General features: G+C 48.1%; 1 protein-coding gene across 2 annotated transcripts; it reads left to right on the plus strand.

The window, feature by feature from the left end:
* Positions 1 to 534: 534 nt before the first annotated feature.
* On the plus strand, positions 535 to 18,088 carry BMF (Bcl2 modifying factor). 2 transcript variants are annotated; one of them, XM_088536576.1, is made up of 4 exons: positions 535 to 543; positions 2,451 to 2,762; positions 3,716 to 3,879; positions 17,407 to 18,088. In XM_088536576.1, exons 2-4 carry the CDS (start codon positions 2,456 to 2,458, stop codon positions 17,506 to 17,508), a joined length of 573 nt encoding a protein of 190 aa, XP_088392702.1. In that variant the 5' UTR covers positions 535 to 543; positions 2,451 to 2,455; the 3' UTR covers positions 17,509 to 18,088. The 2 variants fall into 2 exon arrangements, with proteins under 2 accessions (XP_088392702.1, XP_088392701.1); XM_088536575.1 differs by lacking the exon at positions 535 to 543 and adding an exon at positions 1,281 to 1,485.
* Positions 18,089 to 19,348: the final 1,260 nt, after the last annotated feature.

Genomic DNA, 19,348 nt, shown 5'->3' on the forward strand with positions numbered 1-19,348 from the left:
TCCCACCTGAAACGGGACAGAGCAACCCCCTTCGCCACAGAGATCCGTGGTGGAGGTGTCACAGAGTCCGCGATTCCGCGGAGCCCCCTCAGCGGGGCTCGCTTTCCCTCCCGGCGCCTCCGGCCGCGCTCTCCCGCGCTCGGTTCCCCCGCGTGTCCCCCCGCGGGGCGGACAACGCTCCGGGCGCCGAGACTCCCGCCGCGCGGCACCGTTTCCACCGGCCCCGTCGCCAATAAACAAGGCGGCGGCGGCGGGGCCGGGCTTGGCCCGCGCTCCGCGTCCCCCCCGCCGCGGTCACGGGCCCCCCCGCCGCTCCGCGCCCGGTCCCCGCGGCGCCATTGGCCGCCGCTGGCGGGGGCGGCCGGGGGCGGTGGGGGCGGCGGGGCGGGCCCGTGACGCCGCGGGCGGGGCGGGGCTCCCGTCAGCTGTTCGCGCGCCCCGGCGCCGCCGCCGCAGTTTGGCGGCGAGGAGGCGCCGCGGCCGCTGCGCTCCCGGGGCGCCCGGCTCCGCTCCCGGCGGCCCCGCCGCCCGCCCCGCCTCGCGGTGAGTGCGGGCGGCGGCGGCGGGGCGGGCAGGGCAGCCACGCGCGTGTCCGTGTCCGGCTGCGGGGGGTAGCGGCGCCCTCGGTGCCCGGGCGCGCGCGGCCGCTGTCGCGGGCGCCGGGCGAGGGGGCGCCGCGGGCGCGCGGGGCTCCCGGCGCGCCGGGGGGCCGCGTCTCGGTTGCGGCGGCTCTGAGAGAGGCTGGGAAGGAGTTAGTTAAAGTCCAGGGTAAGTTTTCCTCCACGCTTCCTCTGGCATCCTTGCTCTGTCGTTCCCCGGAGCCCCGAGTAAAGCGCGGCTCTCGCCGGAGAGCCCAACTTCCCCCTTTCCAAGCCCCTGTGCTCCGCTGTCAGCCCCGTGTCCGTGTCGCTGCTTTGCCGCGATGGCTGCGTGTGTCCCGTGGGGCTGTGACACGCGCACGGGCAGCGTGCGCTGTCCCCCTGCCCTTCTGTCAGGTGCGAGTGCTCCAGCAGAAGCCTCTCGCTCCCCTCTGTGCAACTTGCGGCCCCTGAGGGAAAGGGCATGCCGAGGTAGCACCGAGTCGTCCCGCGGAGCCGCTGCTCCCTGTCCTGTTCCGCAAGCTCTTCCCGGGGGCTGGAGCGAGCTGCCGAGTGGCGCTAACTTGACTAGCTGCGGTGCCGGGGTTGGCGCCTCGCGCAAGCGGTTCCCGCATCTCCGCCCCGCGCTGGTGCGCCGAGCTCGCTCACCTGGGCGCACGTGCGGGCACCGCCGGGAGCGCCGCGCGCAACCTCATCGAGCTGTTGTTGATGTCTCCTTCAGGCCTGAAATTCCTCTCGCTAGTCTTCCGTTCTGTTAAATGCCTCGCAAACCAGAGCAAAGGAAGAGACGTGAAGAGTTGAATTTCACTGCCCTGTTTGGAACTGGGTGGAAATCCTGGAGATGGATCTCTTAGGAGACTGTCTTCCATTTGGGTTAGATGCACAGGTAACAAGTAAAGGGACTCATGGCTTTTTTTTTTCTTTTTTTTTTTTTTTTTTTGTAAATCTGCTTCTAATTACTGTATGTTTGCAAAGAGCTCCGAAATTGTGATTTAGGGTTTGATGTGGTTTTGTTGATGGTGTTTTTTTCCTTCTTTCCGCCATCATTTTTTTTGTCCAATTTTGTGCAGTAAGAGAGCTCAGGAGAGTTCGCAGTGACAACTTTGGCTGTCCTGCTTTAAAAACTGATACCAGCAAATAGTTTTTTTTCTTTTCTAATAGGGTGAACCAATAATGCAGATTTACTTTAAGGTAAGAGGGGAGATGAAGCAATTGGGTTGCCAAGTTTGGGATATTTTCTTATTTGAGGTGAGAGAAGAAAAGAGAACCTGAAGGGAGATGTGGCCCTTTAGCAGGGGAAAAAGTTCTGGAGAGCTTGACAGAAACAGCTTTGCCGACTCTTGTGGGTTTTGCAACCATTAGGGTTTCTTAAAAGGCTGGCATTGCAGCCTTGTGATTACAGAGCTTTGCTTCGTCAATAAATAATGGATTGGGGGGAAAATGAATGGGATTCCGCAGAGTTCAGACGCAGCAGGCTAAAGCAAAACAAATCCCGAAGCCTTGGACCGGCTCAGTCTGAGGGACTGGGGTTGGTTTCTAGGACAATGTATTCCCAGTTTCTCTGGGCTGCGGTAGGTGGTTGCTTCCCGCACCGTGACCAGTTGTGGAGTGGCAGCCTTAGGCACACGGTAACTTCCGTGTTGTCTGGCCCAGCACTCCAGGACTTCCCCCAAAGTCCTGGTCTTCATCACTGAGTCACTCTCCTCTCCTGCTCGTGTGGATGGACAGCGCTGGGAGGGAAACGGGCATGGAAGAAAGGGCTGTGTTTTCCTGTTGAAGTGGAAGGCATTCTCTTCTGGGCTGCATTCCTGTTGTGTCTTAGCTGTTTCCTCAAATGTCCTTTCATTGCAGGAGGAATGGATCGCCCCAACTACATGGAAGAGGACTATTCTAGCCTGGATGGGCTGGACGATGACGTGTTTCACTCTGATGACTTTGGACTTGCAGGTCAGCCTGGTGAGATGACTGCAACTGGCATTTTCACACAGAACAGCTGCCTTCTGGGGAGGTTTCAACTATTCCCCCTCACACACTGCTGTGGTCCCGGTAGCAGGCATCCCGAGCAGCAGGACAAGGCAACTCAAACACTCAGCCCGTCCTCTTCCAGTCAGGATGTTATGTTGCCTTGTGGAGTCACTGAAGAGCCCCGGAGACTCTTCTATGGTAAGAGCACTCCAGTGTCACCAGCTTCGCAGAAAGCAAACTGTCCATTTAGCACTTCCCCGCTCAGGCCAAGATTCTTTCATTAGGATGTTTAATTAAAGGATTCCTGTTGTTTTGCTGTGGCCCTATTCCGTGGGGAACACAGCTTATACTTTCTAGCCCTTACCTGCCCATTGTAGGAACCAGGCACTTGCTCATTGCTTCTCCTGTCTTTGATGCTTTTCTGGTTCTATTCTCTTGCATTTTTTTTTTTTTTTTTTACTGATAGACATTTAAGTGCTCGTCATGCCTCGTATCATGCCATTTGCCTACATCTTCTTTACCTCTTATGCTGTCTCTTCCATATAAGAAGACTCTTAGAAAATCTCAGTGGAGAGAAGGAAATGTAAAAGTTTACATTTAGTGGGACAGCTTTTAGGTTCTTTCCTGGAATAAAGGTTGTTTGATAAGTAGGATGTCTGTCCAGTATTTTACTAGTAACTGATGGGACACCACTCAGTTTTATGTATCCAGTTCAACTTTAATTCAAAGCAGTCCCACTAAATGCCAGAAAAGTGAGAAAGTCTGACAGAAAGGATACAGCAACATTTAATGGGAGACTACTTGAGACAGAGATGTTGTAAAACTATAAAAATGTCATTAAAAAGAATCTCAGTGCTTGGCTGAACTATGAATAAGCAAAAACAACTGAGAGTAAGATCTTGCCAGCTGTTTGATTATGGGAAGAAACAAATGCTCTATTTAATCAATATAAAGATACTTAAAACTGAGTGAATATTTGCTGCATGCTTAGCGTGCGTAGCAATCTTTCAGCTTCAGAAGCTGGGCTTCAGAAGCTGGACTTCTACATGAGTCACAAACCTAGGGTCATGTGCAGTCCTTTCTTCCATGAAGTGTACTGAAGGATTATTCTTTGTGCTGGAAGAATGACACCTCGTACCCCTGTTTTGTAGGGAATGCTGGTTACCGTTTACACGTTCCTCCAGTTGGCTTTGCATTGGATCCCCGCCTCCAAGAGGAGCCTCAGGAAGCCCAGCGGGAAGCCCGTGCTGAGGTGCAGATTGCACGGAAGCTGCAGTGCATTGCAGACCAGTTCCACCGGCTCCACATGCAGAGGGTAGGGCGTTTCTGGGGGGAAGGTGGCGAGTCAGTTATCCCGGAGCCGTGCTCGAAAAAGGCTGGCTCCAGGCGTTAGCTAAGCAGGCTGTCGTCTGAGGCAGCAGACTGCTGGCAGCAATAAATTGTATGGAGTGCCACTGTGTATTTTGTTTATGCTAGACTGATGACTCTTCCTAAACATGGATGGAAAGAGGGAAGAGGACATGTGGGGTTGCATTTACTGCTTGGCACAGTATCCCATCTGACATTTGTGCTTGCTATTCCAGCTCTTGCAGTTGATCAGTGACAGGATTGCTGAAGCTTTCTCCAGGACTCTCCCCTTGGCTTTCTGTCACAGTGCTTACTCTTCTCTACTCTCCTCACTCTCAGCATCTTCTCTTCTGTAGTGCAAGTGGCGTTTTCTGACTTATCTCAGCTTCTCATCTTGGCAATGGCAGAAAGCCTAGAGTCTGTTTTGATGCTCTATATTGTCTATGGGTAGTAGTCTGAAATGCTGAGAAGTATATTTAGATCATGCAAGACTGGCTAGTAACTCTTTTCTGAGACAGTCCTGGTTAGTGTGTCTCAGACTTCTGACTAACTTCCTCACAACAAAAGACAGCTGTAAGATGCCATCAGGTTTGAAAACCACACTCCAGAATCTTGTTTTTGTTTTCTTTAAAAAAGAAGAAACTGTTCTTTTCAAAGAAACAAAGCAAAAACAACACCCTTAAAACTCTGATTCTTCCTTCCTTGCCCTCCTTCCCCTGTTGTATAGTGGAGAAATGGAAGTCCCAACTTGTGTAGAGTTTGGCAGAGGAGGTTAAAGTGCAGTTCAAGGAACCCTTTCTCTACTCTATGCAAACCCAGCAAGGAGAGATGTATCCACTTGTTTGTGAAGAAGCTGTCACTCTCGTTGATGTCAGAAAGTCACAGAAAGCTCTCACTCCAAGCGAGTTGCTCTGGGCTTTGACACTCTATTAGCTATGGGCTCTGTTGCAGTCCTCCTCAAAGGTAAGGGAGGAACTCTTGTCCTGGTTGGAGAATATGGCTTGTGCTCGGCAGGGTTTTGGTCCTCTCTTTGGCATGAAAGAGATGAGGCAGTTCTGGGACTCTGGGATTGCTGGGTATCCTCAAGCAGCAGAGGGATTAAAGGAGCCGTAGCAGAAAGTTTATCTGTAGAAATGTAGCTTGTTGGGGCTATGAATGTCATTCTGCAAACCTGAGAAACAACAGACTCCCGTAAGCTTTTTAGCATATGTTGTGTTCAGTTGAGTGGGGTTTTCCCCACTGCTGCCTTTTCACCAGCAAGAGCTGAAGGTTGTGCGCTGTGTAGCTAGATTTTCGCAACAAAGGCAAGGTTAACCCTCCTGCGAGAAGTCCTGACGTGAAGCTGTGGAACTGGTTGTAACTTGACCCCTTTCATGTGGGGAACGCACCTATCTGATGTCTGGGAAAAGCGTCAAAGAATGCCCCCCAAAAATGCTCTCTAGAAACCTGCCCTTGCTCCAGCTCTCCACAGCGGCACAGCCTCAGGCGAGGTGTGTGTGCTGTGGGGGCTCTGCGGCCTCGTGCAGGCTGCGCGTGCTGTGGGGGCTCCGCTGTGGTGCGGGCTGCGCGTGCTGTGGGGGCTCCGCTGTGGCGCGGGCTGCATGTGCTGTGGGGGCTCCGCTGTGGCATGGCCTCGGGTGGACTGTGCGTGCCGTGGGGGCTCCACGGCCTCGTGGGGGCTCCGCTGTGGCGCGGGCTGCGCGTGCCGTGGGGGCTCCGCGCACCGTGCGCAGGACTGTGGCCAGCGCTGCGGGGCCGGGCGAATCGCGTGTCAGCCAAGCATGTGGGAGAGTTAGTAAACAAAAGCAAACGCCTGCGCTGCCCCGCTGGGCAGCCAGCAGAGGAGGAGCTCGCCTGGCTTTGTTTGAACTGGAAGAGCAGCAAGTTGTAAAGGAGGGGGGGCCATTCAGCCCTTTAAATAAATAAATAAATCGGATTTAACCCAACGATGGGATAGTTCAGCCAGTGGTTCTCCACAGCCTGACCCTGGGATAGGCCTTGGCATTTGGAGCCGTTAAGGGATTCTTTTTTGTTTGTCAGGGAAACTGAATACTGAGCCACATATTGGTGTCCAAGGCACTGTTCCTCATGGGGTTTGTTCTTGTGCCCGGTCCCTTCCCACCCAGCCCTACATGGAGGATTTCCTTTGGCTTTTGGCATAGATCTCGTGTGTAGAAGCCCCTCTGTCCTGCGTGCAGTGACTCTTCCCGGCTTGTTGCTGAAGAAGCAGTCTGCCCCTGGAGACACATGAACTGGATTACAATGCATTGTGGTTTGGAAAGGGTAATCTTGGAGACATGGAAAACTGGGCTGTCATTTGTCTTGCTGTGAAACTAATCTCAAGAGTTGGTGCCCCATTCCAGCTTGTCTCAAACATTTGGTCAAAACCGACTGTTTTCCAGAGTGGTGTCTGGAATCAGATTTAGAATACCACAAAGTTAGTCACACCAGTGTGGTCTTGTGAAGTCCTGATAGAGAGCAAGCCCAGTTCTCACCAGGCTTTGCCTCTTTGGAGCCTGCAAAACGTTTTATGTTGGAACCTGTGAATAGAAAGAGTATGTGCTCCTTCAGCTGGAGTTCAGAAGGGTTTACAATTTTGGATTAATGCATCCAGCCAGCTCAAGAGTTGCCTCACATGGTTCTGGAGTTCTGCAAGGCTCTCCAGCAGTTCAGGCATGGCACCTGCCCTGCTGCAGCAGCAGGGCTACATTGACATTAAGGCTGCTAGTTACTCTACATCCCTGGCTTTGAGAGGAACAGAGCAGGCAGTAGCTACTGAGTCTGACATCACCAAGTTGTCGTTGGACCAGGCTGCACGCCTGGTCTAACCCCATCCCACATCAGGAACACTGGAGAGTCACTGTTATCTCTTCCCTGGGCTCCCTGAGTTGTGTGGTATTTATTTTGTGGTTCTTGGCCATACAAAAGATTTTTGGGCATGTATCCGTAAGAACAAGAAAGTTGGCCGCACCTATGCTTACTTTTGGCATGTACACAATTTTCAGGGTTTCATTTCCTATTAATATATTAAACAGAATACAGTAACTTAAGACCTGGCATTTTTATTCTTAGCACAGTGCTAGAACAATAATGCAACTTTCCCCAGTGCTCTGCAGATGTAATCTCTAAGGTGCTGAGTTTACTATTGCAGAGACTTGAGGAAAGCTCTGCATTGTGAAGCAGCACTTAGTCCATTTTGCAAAGCGCTCCACAGAATGATATGGGGGACCCATCTATGTGGGAGCCATCCAGCTCTTTAATACCTCTTGTCAGGAGCTACACTGACAGGTAGTATTCTCTCCACAACACTTTACTCACCATTCACATAGAAAACAAAGGTGGAGCCCAACTGTACTTCCCGAGGGAGAACCTTGTACCAACCACATTGTGCTTGAGTTGGAACAAGTATGCCTAGGGGGAGAAGGCTGGGCTTGCCATGGGCTCTGTGCTCTCTGTCTGAAGTGCTTGCTGTGTCCTAGCCTACAGCTGATCTTAAAGATGTGCTCTGTGGTTATGGGAGGTGGAGCGGAGTTTACAGTATCTGGTCAGTCAGCTGCAACGTGCTACCTCTTCCCTACGTGTCAAGACCATGGGCCGAGTGCTTGAGCTGCTCCTTAGGCTCTGAGTGCATGCGAGTTCCCTTGCTGTGAGAGGGGGCTTTAACTTGTGCTGAACTGAGAATGTGTTTTGTGATCAGATATACTGCTAGATGGGACATGAATAGAGAACTAAACAGTGGCTGTAGTGCAAAGCTCCTATAGGAGCACATAGGATATATGAGTGAGGAGAATCAGACTGTACATTAGTATCACGCCTCTTAGTTTAGCTTGCTCCGTTAAGGCATTGAAACACTACAGATTTTTTTTTTCGAAATAACTCTAAGCAGGCTGCAAATTTGAGGGCCCAGTTTTATCAGATCTCTTTGCAATGATAAGATCATTTCACAGGGGATAATGTTGTCCCTTTAAGAGCTAAGGAGTGGTAGCCTTGAACAGTTCTGGGCTGGCGTCCAAGCGGAGCCACTGACTTGCTGTATGACCTCAGACAAGTCTCTTGACCTCCTTGTGCTTCAGTCAACCCATCTGGAAAGCTTGGTTTAAAAAAAGCTGAGGCTCAATAAGAACCAGATGCTGAATCAGAGCGGAGCTTTCTTGAGTAAATAAGTGCATTACAAACAACAACAAAGCCCCTTTCCAGCACATTAGGAATACTGCAGTTGATTTAGATATGCTGACCATGCTCAAAAAGTAACCATGACTCTAGCTATAGAAAACTGTTTGTTTTGGGAAATTCCCTATTCTGTTCAACAAATAAGCCCCTTGCAGCCATTGTATGATGGGTCCAAGTAGCATGCAGTTTCTGAATGCCTGTGTTTACATCAGGTGTAGGCGGCCTGCTAGAAATGTACCCATTTGCTTTAAGTTAATGACTCTGAAAATGTCCGGGAGGAAAAGTTACTTTCCTCTGAAAGTGAAACTGGTTGCATTTTGCATATTTTTTCCCCTGTGTATCTCATGAGAATTATTGAGATCTCCTCTGAGATGCTTCTGCTTATGCAACAATGCCAGTGTGTGTTGTCAAAGAGTTCTCAGCGTGGGGCAATGGGTGCACAGCACTGCATGCGAGTTGTTTGTCCCAAAATGCATCAAGCATTCTCCATGGGAGACACGCAGGACATCCAGGGAATTTTTTGGTAAAGCTTTTTAACTGGAATGGTTTATTGGAAAAGGTACTTTATGATAACTTTTTTTTTCCCCCTAAAAAAAAAGGTAATATGCAGAGATTCACAATTTATCCTGCAGCTGAACCTTTCACAGCAGCAACTCCTAGCTTTGCCCATACTAGCAGCCTCTTTGAGAATTGTTAAATGCTTTCATCCTCTTGTTTCCTGAGTTGGTAAGTGCAGTACAGCAAGATCTCTGCTGCTAGATGGTGTTTGCTAGACCCAGCTGCTGCTGTGCAAAGCAGTGGATCTCCTGTTTGGCTCTGCTGTCTGTGGGATGCCAGTTGACCCATGACTTGAATTTCTGGCTGAGGATGTAGGAGTATGGCAAGGAAGAAAGTACCAGGTTAAGTTCTGTAAATGGGTCAGAGGATGGATTGGGAAGCCCGATCGGGAGGGCAAGGGATTATAGGGTAGATATGAGGTTGGAGAGATGTAAAGCAAAGTACTTACAGGACTATGGAGTTGTGATCTCAGGCTCAAGGAATAGAGCTCATAGAAAGCTGAGAAGATCATGCAGTGGAGTGGGGAGACAGATGTATTTTTTGTTTTCTTTGATCTTTCAATTTCTGACAAATAGCAAATAGTTTGTCAGAAGGAAGAGGTGGCTTGGAAGCACCTTCTCTTATGCCTAAAAATGGCATGGGGCCTATTGCCCCTTGCCTACCCACTGGTCTGATCTTTCCCAAGTCCTGCTAGCTGTGGAGCAAACTTGACAAACAGATTAATAGAAACTTCCTGGACCAATTTCAAGTCTGATCTGAAACAACATTCTTTGAAGCGTTGCAAGGAAATGGAGAACAAGAACACAGACAGTGGCATAATTTATTCAATGACATAACTATCTTCCATATTTTGAACATTAAACACAGTTCTGGTTCCCTTCCTCCAAAAATTTTACAATAAAACTGGAAAATGTTCAGAGAAATGTAAGAAGGGGCAACTTCTGTGTGAGAAAGGAATGAATGAGCTAGAACTCTTAAGCCTCAAAAGATGCAAAGTGAGGAGGATATGGCGGAAAACAGAAATCAAATGTGGCTTGAAGGAGGTGGGTAGACTCAGTATTTCTCCTGATATAAGAACTATATAAGCTAGTAGGAGCCAACTCAGTCTAAATGAGGTCGTTTTTGTGCAGTAGATAATCTGTGAAACTCCTTGCCATGGGATATTGTGCATGCCAGCACTTCACCTGGTTTTAAGGGGGAGTCTGGACAAGTTTCTGACTCTTGAAGGGGTCACTCAATAGGTAGAAGCCCGGTCTGGCTCAGGAAGTCCTAATGCTAAATGCTGAAAGAGTATTAGGGGGAGCTCTTGCACATTCTTGCTCTGTGTTTGCTTAGCTGAGGCAGCAACGCAGAGCTGCTTGCTGCTGGGGGCAGGGCTAAATGAACCTAGATATGACGCAGTACAACCATTATGCATTTGTTTAATAAAACCACAAAACTTTTCTATTAGCCTATTTTTTTTTCTCACCACCTTCAGCAGACAAAAGATTTCAATGTCTTTATCGCCTCTCTAAAATAGGGAGTAAATAGGGGGTAATTTTTAAAAAAACAAAGCTTCCTGCTCAGGTCTGATAGAGGAAGTGGTCAGAGGATAAGGGAGCCTGGTGGGTGTCAGGAGAGGCATGAGAGCTGCTCTAACTGGCTGCTGTGAATTCTTCACTTGGCAGGAAATGAGGGAATGAAATGCTTTAGGGCAGGGGCTACAAACTTAAAATATAAAGACTCTCCACAGTATTTTATATATATTTATATATACATATATTTGGGACAGTACCAAGTGAGATATTGGTGAACTGATTATACTCTACATTTCTAACTTTACCTGCAATATCATTCAGTGGTATAAATAACTTAGAGTACTTATTTTTTTTTCTCCTGTAAAATCTCACTGTTTCATAGACTGCTGCATTTCCTAGAGTCCTGGAGCACCCTGCTAGCTAGAACAGTGGCAATGTGCTTTCTACTTGTAGCACCTTGCCACAGTTGAGAAACTGTTATTCAGTTAAGAAACAATTGCAGTAATATCCCATTTTTATACTTATATACACACACACACATATACATGTGTGTGTACATATATATATATATATATATATATAAAACAGCAATGGAGACTAGGAAGTACAAGTCTTAACTTGTCTGAGATCACATAGTGATTGCTGGTGGGAACCCAATCGTTTGGCCTCCAGTCCTCTGCTTGGATGGATTGATCTTGCTAAGATACTGCCATCTTGTCGGAGACTGATGAGATGTTTGGAGCGATTATTTCTGGAGAGGCGTGTGTGTGTTTGTATTTTGCGCAATTAAGTTTTAGGGTGGAAAGGCAGGAAAGCGTGTGCCGAACTGCAGAGCCCTCCTTTGTTCCCAGCCTTTGAGGAGGAATGTCCCACTAGCCTTTTATAGCGTCTTATTTTTATTTTTTTGGTAGCTCCCCTTGCCAATGGCAAAGGAAACTTTGAGGACGGCAGGCAGCAGAAAGAATAACAACAGGCTAAAAATAAAAGCAGTGAGGCAACTTCTACGAGCCCTAATTAGCTCTTCTGATGTAACGGGTCACACGGCGTGGGCGCGGGGCCGCGAGCGAGCAGCGTCCGCGCGCGCCGCGAGCAGAGCGAGGAGCGCGCCGGCGGCGAGCGCGCTTGCGGCGCCGTGCGTGAGAACGGGCCTGCCGGGCAGTGTTTGCGCTGCGGCTGCCGTGTTTATATCGCCGGCTAAATTTAGCCTCTGAGTCATCAGAACTGCTGACGAGAGGCTGCCTTGCCCGCGGGCTCCGGCGCTGCACCTGCCCGCGGAGCCGGCCAGCGCCGGGGCCCTCTGCCTTCCCCCGTGTGCGTGCGCTCCCCTCCTGGGATTTTTCCTGCAAAGCTCCTGGAAGTTTTACCTCCGGCTTGTGGTTAATGTACGTTCTAATCACTCAGGAGCGTTTCCCGGCTTCGGGAGCACCCCCGCATTGGTGCTGCTGGCTGGAAGGGAGCAGCAGTGCCGGTCAGCCTGTCCCTGTGGCACGTGTGGCCCAGTTAGGAGCAGGGCAGGCTGTGAGGCCGCGCTGCCCCTTCGCCCGCGCAGTTAGTTTAAGTGCTGAGTAAATAAATCTGCCTCTGCTTCCTGCCGGCCGGGGAGGTCGCTGCAGCGCGGGCAGGGAGGCAGCCCGGCCCTCCACAGCCCTGGGGCGGAAGCCTCGCGGGGTCTGGGCATCTGTTTTTCTGCACCCTCATCCGTCCCTGCCGATGGTGCCAGGAGGGCCTTGCCCAGGCACAGTGCTGACGTGGGAGGGGGTCGAAAGCAAAAGCAGGTGCGGTTGTGTGGAAATGCGAGGCTTGTATTTACCCTCCGCTCCTTCTCCCCCGCCCCAGTGGAAAACAACTCCCCGTGCCCTGCGGAGCGTAGGATAGGGGAAGCGCTGTGGGCCTGGGAAAGTACTGGCCGGTAGTTGCCCTCTCCAGGTTGCAAGTCAGCTGCCCGTTGCCATGGTGCCTGTCTGCTTCCACTTCCTGCAGGCCCGGCCGCAGAGGAAGGCACCGGCGCGGACGCACTTTGTTTTCCCAGCACGGGAGCCCGGCCCAGGGCTCACCTGCCAGAGCGAGCCCGGAGCGCGCCCGGAATGAGCCCGGAGCGCGCCCGGAATGAGCCCGGAGCGCGCCCGGCGCGTGCCCGGCACCCTCAGCGGAGCTGCGCGCCGCCCAGGGCCCGCTGTCCCGTGGGGACGCTCCGTGCTGCTCCTGCTGTGGCCCCGTGGGAGTGTTTCTTTCTCCATCTGGAGCCACCCTGTGTGACCTCGGGTGCCCTGGGGGCTGTGGCTTCTGCCAGCCCTTCGAGAGTGTGTTTCATGGTCGCACAATGTGCCTGCAGGCACCTGGCACCCAAAATGGCTTTCGACAGTGAGTCAGCAACTGCTCCCAGTCTGCAAGTGTTTTTGCTTGCAGTAAATAAGTAAGATCCCAACAACCAATTGCTAATGCTTATATTGGTCGTTAAAGGAAGAATTGCCATTTATGTGCACATGTGCCAGTGTTGTTCTTTTGCTACAGTATTGCCATTTACAGACATATTTTGATCATTTAAGATGTGATAGGATAAGGACGCTTAACGTGTGGATACCACGAAGCAGGTCAGAAGTTGCCCATGAAATTAAGAGAGGTGACAGGTACAAGTTTCTGTGTTTGTGATAGGAATATATCTCATCCACATACAGTAGGCCTGTATGATGAGCATGTTCTTTATTTTTTATTATTTGTAGCACTTCTGCCAGGTACAGAGTGAATTCTATTCATCTACTAATCGTTTATGCCCAAGTATTCAAGGAGCTGTGCCAAAGGGACAAACTTTTTCTCTAAGTGTATATTGCCTTTGCTAATATCTCCTTGAAAATACCACATTCAGGAGCTTGCTAGGCGTTAAATATGCTTTTGACATTTGGAGTGCTCTGTGATCTGTGACAGATAGGTATCTTTATACTTACTTATGGTGTGAAACATTTAGAGGGAATATTAATTATTGAGAGGGAATAAAGTTCAGATCAGTTTTTTTCCTCCTCCATTTGCTTCCAGCAGGGTCATTGCTATTTCTTTATGCATTCATTTACCAGTATTTTGACTTTTATCAGCACAGTTAATGGAATAGGCTTTGTTAATGTACTGTTGTTTCATAGGACACTTTTCCTGTAAAACGGCCTTTCCAGTGACTCACTGAAGCATTCATCCTAGCATCTTGGACACAGAGTCTCTTAAGGATATCCCCTTTAAAAAGCAGCAGCTGCAATAGGAAATGGTTTTATGTGTTTCCAGCTTTGTGTTGACTTACTGTATTCACAGCTCCAGTCTGCTTTAGTCACACTTAGGGTAATGGGCCAAAGAGGCTTTTTTTCCTTCTTGGAAAGGAGGTTGAAAATATTCACTGTGCTGCTATCTTAGGAAGATAGCAAAATATTCACCTCTGACACTCACTCACCGACACTGAGGCTGAGAATTGAGATGTTTTGGTGAGGAGTAAGTCAACATAGTGAAGCTTAGGGAAAATATAAAACTGGGCCACAACAGTCATGCTGGTTGAATCACTGAACACAGCAAGAATTGACTTGGAATTCATCACATCTGAAAAATCAGATGGAGAGTTCATGGAGTCATTCCCCTTGGTTTTCCATACTCTCTGGCAGCTGAATTGTACCACCCAATAAAATAAAATAATATAAAGGATATTGGTCATAGCAGAGGCATACGGAGGGAAAAGCTACTGAAACTTGCCAAAAGGACTGCTTTGGGCTTGCATAGTTCTTTCTGTGAACTGTTTTCTCTGTCTCCATTGTGAAGAATATCTGTTGTTTCCACTCTGTGGCTCTTGTCCCACACTGAGTTAGTGTCTCGGAAAGCGGGGGAGCCCAGAAGTGAAGCCCTGGTCCTGTGCGCCCTGCTAGATGGGCTGCCCGGCAAGGGCTCGTTTGCAGATTGCTCTTCTGGTTTGCTGGCACAAGCAGCAGTTTGACTGCAGGATGATGTGGATCAAATGGATCGGGATGACCTGATCAGTAGTGAAGATAATGTTTTTGTCATATTGGTTCTGGCCTGGATCGTTTTGTTGCTGTCATTTGCTTTCCAACACTACGGTTAAGAGACGATGATGAGAACAGGCTTTTCAGTGTGCAGACCAGTGAGTGCCTGTGGAGCTACAGCCAGAGGAAGGAGATGCTGGCTAAATATGCACCCAGGAAAACAGAAACCCCGTGATCTAGGAATAAAACCTGGAAATCTGCTCTTGGCCTGCTAGTTACCTATAGCCTGCCATTTAACTGCCTCCTGCTGCCATTTTTTGAAAACAAAATTAATGACATCCATGTCCTCCATACTATAATTTGAGATCTTCTTTATGCTTTTTATAAGAAAGAGGAAACTGGGATGAAATAATTCCTGTTCTGCTTTTCCTTGCACAAAAATCTCACTGAGGGTCTCAGGTAGATACAGGGAAACATTTTTAACTGGAGAAGCGAAAAAAAAAAAAAAAAAAAAACCACAGTAGAGTTCAAACGAAAAATAAATATCTCTAGAGTTTGTTTTCTTAGTGCTTGTGATACTGCATCCCACTGGGTCTCTTGCAGGTCCATGACTCTTCCAGAAGAAGATATCCAAATCTCTTATTTACAAAACAAAAGCAAAAACCTCTCCTCCCCGCAAAACACAGGAGGAGGAGCTCTATCCTTCTGCCTTTTTCTTTCAACGTGACTTTCTTTACCTATCACACAGAGCACATGTAATCTTTTGCTTCTAAATTGACCTTGAAAACGTGAGGAGCGGGAAGGACAGAGATGAACATTTATAAATCTCTTACAGTGAGAAGCTCAAAACAGCCTCCTGCATGAAGTGGCATATTAATGCAGGCTTTCTTTTTCATATACGTATTTTGTCATAAGTCAGATTAGCGCATCCCCTTTGTTTGTCCCCAAGGAGCACTTCATATAAAATCCCATGAGAGCTTCTGTTGAACAGGAGCCGCTAGTGAGGCAGTGATAGATTTCAATTTTATCTTTTTGATAAAAATTTGGAAAGGCCTTTTTACATTCCCTTTTACACTTGGATACTAGTTCCCCTTAAGGCACTTAGCTGCCATTTTGGTTGTGAGTGGAAGGAAATAATCTGTGAAAGCACCACCTGCAGCGTGCTTGTCCGCTGCACTCTCCAGCACGGTTTGCTAGCTCTGGACACTGCCCAGGAGAAGGTGGTGTGCTCACGTGCTACCCCACAGGTCTCTATTTAAGGAGTCTGAGCTGTAATAGCTTGAGAAAAACCTGGTATCTAGATGCCACTGGGCCACTGTGGTTGCTCATGCGTGTTCAAGCAGGTTTGGAAATGTGGCTCTGAGGAGGAGGGTGAGAAAAATCTCTGGAGTTTGACAAAGGAGGAAACGTCTGGTTAAGAGGTGAATAGCAAAACAAAAAGACATCTTGCTTTTTGAGACCAATTTAGGTTGTCGTAATCCAGACCTAGAGAATGGTTATAAAAGACTACTTTAACATGTAAACCTAGTAATGCTCTGCATATGTGTTTGTATGTAGGTATATGTACATACTTATATGCATGCATATGTGCTTATATAAGCCTAGGAACATATAGAAAATCAGTGCAGTTTGAACCCAGGGAGTGGATATTCTGAAATAAAAGATATGAGTCTCTAGAGTTCCTGTCTGTGGGTTATGCTTAGTGATGTTGAGATGTGTGGTTAGATCTGTGTGAAGTGCTCTAAATCCAGAAGACAACTTTCAAGTCTAGAGAGTCAGAAGAACGAAGAGTTGCTAAGACACAAGTTCTGGCAGGCTTTCTGCACCCTGCCTTGTGGGTGCTTGACACTCAAACAGCACGGACCTGCTTATGCTGAAGTGTGAGCATCATATGTTGTTTATTGGGGACGGTTATTTGGAGAGCTCTCCACTGACCTATCTCCAATATACAAGCTACGGTCGCACCTCTGCCTCATTTATCACAGAATCACATTTATGGTTATACAGAGAGCGCCTCATAACTGTGTGGTTCTGCCCTGTTGGGCTAATCGAGGTCGAAACACCTTGTTCACATAATGTGCTTGAGCGCCCCGTCGCGAACTCCTGTGCGCCGAGACAGAGTGCTTGGGAGGCCTCTTCTCTTTCCTCGTCTGCTGGGGACTTGAGAGGGGACGGGGAGGAATTGGGGCTGGTTTGTTTTGGTTTTGGTTTGTTTCAGAAACGATGTGAAATCATTTGCTTAGCAAATACGGAATTTTGGATGAGAAAACAGAGCCTGGCTTCTGATTGAGGCTTGGTTCCTGGGGTGAAATAGTATCGCAGCAGGGGCAGTGGGAAGAGAAACCCACCTGTTTGTGCGAGATGCCATTAAAGCGCGGGGAGGTGGGGGAGAACAGGAGCCCCTTTTAGCCAGGCGATTACCTATAACAAAAGGAGGGACAGTGTTCCTGCCCAAAGCTGCATTATGCAGGCCGCTGTCCCCCTGAAACTCAACTCCCGGGTTTCTTCCTTGACAATGGGACCTGAAATAACCTCTCGGTTTGGGTTTTTTGTGTGTTTTCAAGTATGTTCTTGCTTAAGGTTTAATTGGCTCCAGTCAGTAGGAAAGGGCTCCAAGGCTGATTATTTATGGCTTACTGTCAAAAGTGGCTATAAAAAGGGCAGTATTATCTTGGAGATGCTGGGAAGGAAAATGTGGTGGGGGGAGGGCGGGGGAGTGTGTGTGCGCACGAATGTGTTTTCTTGTGCTAGATGAAATCAGACTTTTGCTGTCTCAGCAGTGTGGTTTAAATTGAAGATTAACCCTTTGACCTTCACGGTGTCAAATCACTTACAGATGGATCACCAGTTATATTTCTTTTTTTTTAACTTTTTTTTTTTAACTTTTGGGGTGAAGGGGGGGGCTTTAAAAAAAAAAAAAAAAAAAAAAAGGTTGTTTGTTCATGCAGCTGGGGCTTTTGAAAGGCTCAGAAGCCAATCTGATTAAAAACAGCACTTGGCTAAACTCTGCAAAATCCTACAAGCAAAAAAAATTTAATCCTCTTGTGCACAATGCATAAAGGGTCTGCTCTTTTCTTTTTGTAATGTTAGAGCTACAATTATTTCTGAAGAACTTATCATTTCCCTCTCTCCCCTCATCCCTCGGTGCACCCCCTTGCTAGGCTGATGGGATTAAAGTGTCTACTCTTGAAAAGTGTAACTGAGTTGTTTTTGGAAAAGAGAAGTGGTATGTTGCAATTTTAGAAATATAAATAACTTTGTTTCAACTGTTCTCCCCAACAGCACCAGCAGAACAGAAATCAAGTGTGGTGGCAGCTCCTTCTCTTCCTACACAACCTGGCCTTGAACGTGGAGGCGAACAGGAACCACACCGGGCAGAGGTGAGCATCACCCGCCTGCTTCAGGCCACATCCAGTCTGCAGGGAGCACGGGACAAACACTGGTTTTGGGGAGAGACAAGCACACCGCCGGCCGGATGTGAGGACTCTGTGAAACTCTTCTACTCGCCTTCAAGTTCGGGGTTTTTATGGACTCTTCTTTGCTGCTTGCTGCCTCGCGAGGCAGGGAGCTCTTGTCCAACACTGTTGAAGGAAAGGTTGAATGTGGGTGTGTTTGGTAACGCTTGCTGCTGGTTCCCCGCGCCGGTGACCTCTGTGCAAGAGAGGCAGGTGTGAGGCTAACGGCTTCCTCTGCTGTCTGCTGGTCAATAACAAAGTGCAGGAGTTTGTCATTTTGGCTGCTAGTTAGAAAGGGATGTCTGGGACTGATGACTCTAAACGTACTTTGAGTATCTTCCAGCATAGCGATGCTTGGTTCCTCCATGAACAAAGTTCTTCTAGCGACAGTAACATTCAAGTAGCTTATATCCAGCAGGCTGCTTGTTTTCTGCATGGGTTACTGCTTATTTTCTTGGATCTTTTGTGAGAGAAAATCACAAAGAAATTTGATCTCTTAAATCTTTCCATTGAATACCAGTTGCAGATCTCTCACATGAGGCTGTTCTTTCTCATTGCCTAAGTAGACAAAATTGTTTCTATAAAGAGATTCTTCCAAACCCTGCTTGGTGGCTACTCAGTGTCTGCAACCGTTTGCTTCCAGTTCAGGGACTGCTGCGTCTCTGAGCCATCATGGAGCTGAAAACCATGGAATAAGACCCAAGCATCGTTCTCCTGCAGTGCTAATGTATATGTTTTTGTTAGTTTTATGATGGGTGTTTATTTTGTTTGTTTCTTTTCTATTACTATAAAGTGGTTGGTGAAGAAGGCTTAGGTCCCAGGCATCTGATAATTTGCTTCAGGATTTTACAGGGAAATCAATTAGCAACTAGTTTGACACAAACACTGTACCAGCAGTCTGTCCATCACTCTATCAAATGATATTGGGAGGCTGCTGTAAGCACCTGTTGACTAGCAGCAGTAATATTATTTCAAATTCTAAGAATTCTTGCTTTTCATCTGCTCAGAAGATTGTCCGTATGACTGACACTATTAGAACGGCACAGGGGAATTACCTACCAAATGAAGTACTTCTGTGCAGCCTTAAATATTGTTAATTGACAAACCCAGTAACAACTTGGACACATCTATTATATATATATATATTTTATTTTGTATAATTTCATCATTGCACTGTAGTGTCTTGATAACAACTTGCTGAACACAGTTATATTTGGACTTTTTCCCTCTTTTCTAGCCCCGTTCTCTCAACTTGCATCCTACTTTACTGTGGCAAAATGTACTTTAGCTCCCTGAAACAGGTCTTTTCATTTCATTTATGAAACAGGTTTTCATTTGCCTATCTTCACAGCCACTTTCGGCATCTTTCAGCGTGATGAGGGCTAATGTGAGAAAATCTCTTTTTTTTTCCCTCTTATGTTATTTTTCTAGCTAGAGCTAGGGTGATACATTTGTCCAGGATGATTGAGAATTCATATAAATGAATTTCGAGTTATATTTTAGGGCTCGGGTTTTAGCAGGGGGGTGGAGGGGCTTTTTAGAGAGAGAGGGCAGAATTGTTTTTGGCTTTGTACCATTTCTTTAAGCATGTGCACTACAGTTACCCAGAGGACCCCAAGTGGTACCTGTTGCTGCTTTTGCTGTAGCAGTGTGGAAGCCCCTCTCTCACCATACAGAGAGCAGCCTTCCCACACCTTGCTTTGCACCCTCTGCTTGGAGTAAATGCTGATCGCTGGAGAGCAGGGATTTAAAGAACAGACTGAGGAGTA

This window comes from Tinamus guttatus, unplaced genomic scaffold (genome assembly GCF_059628265.1).
Source record: "Tinamus guttatus ecotype Peru unplaced genomic scaffold, ASM5962826v1 Tinamus_guttatus_pri_ptg000676l, whole genome shotgun sequence".
In the NCBI taxonomy this organism is placed as follows: Eukaryota; Metazoa; Chordata; class Aves; order Tinamiformes; family Tinamidae; genus Tinamus; species Tinamus guttatus.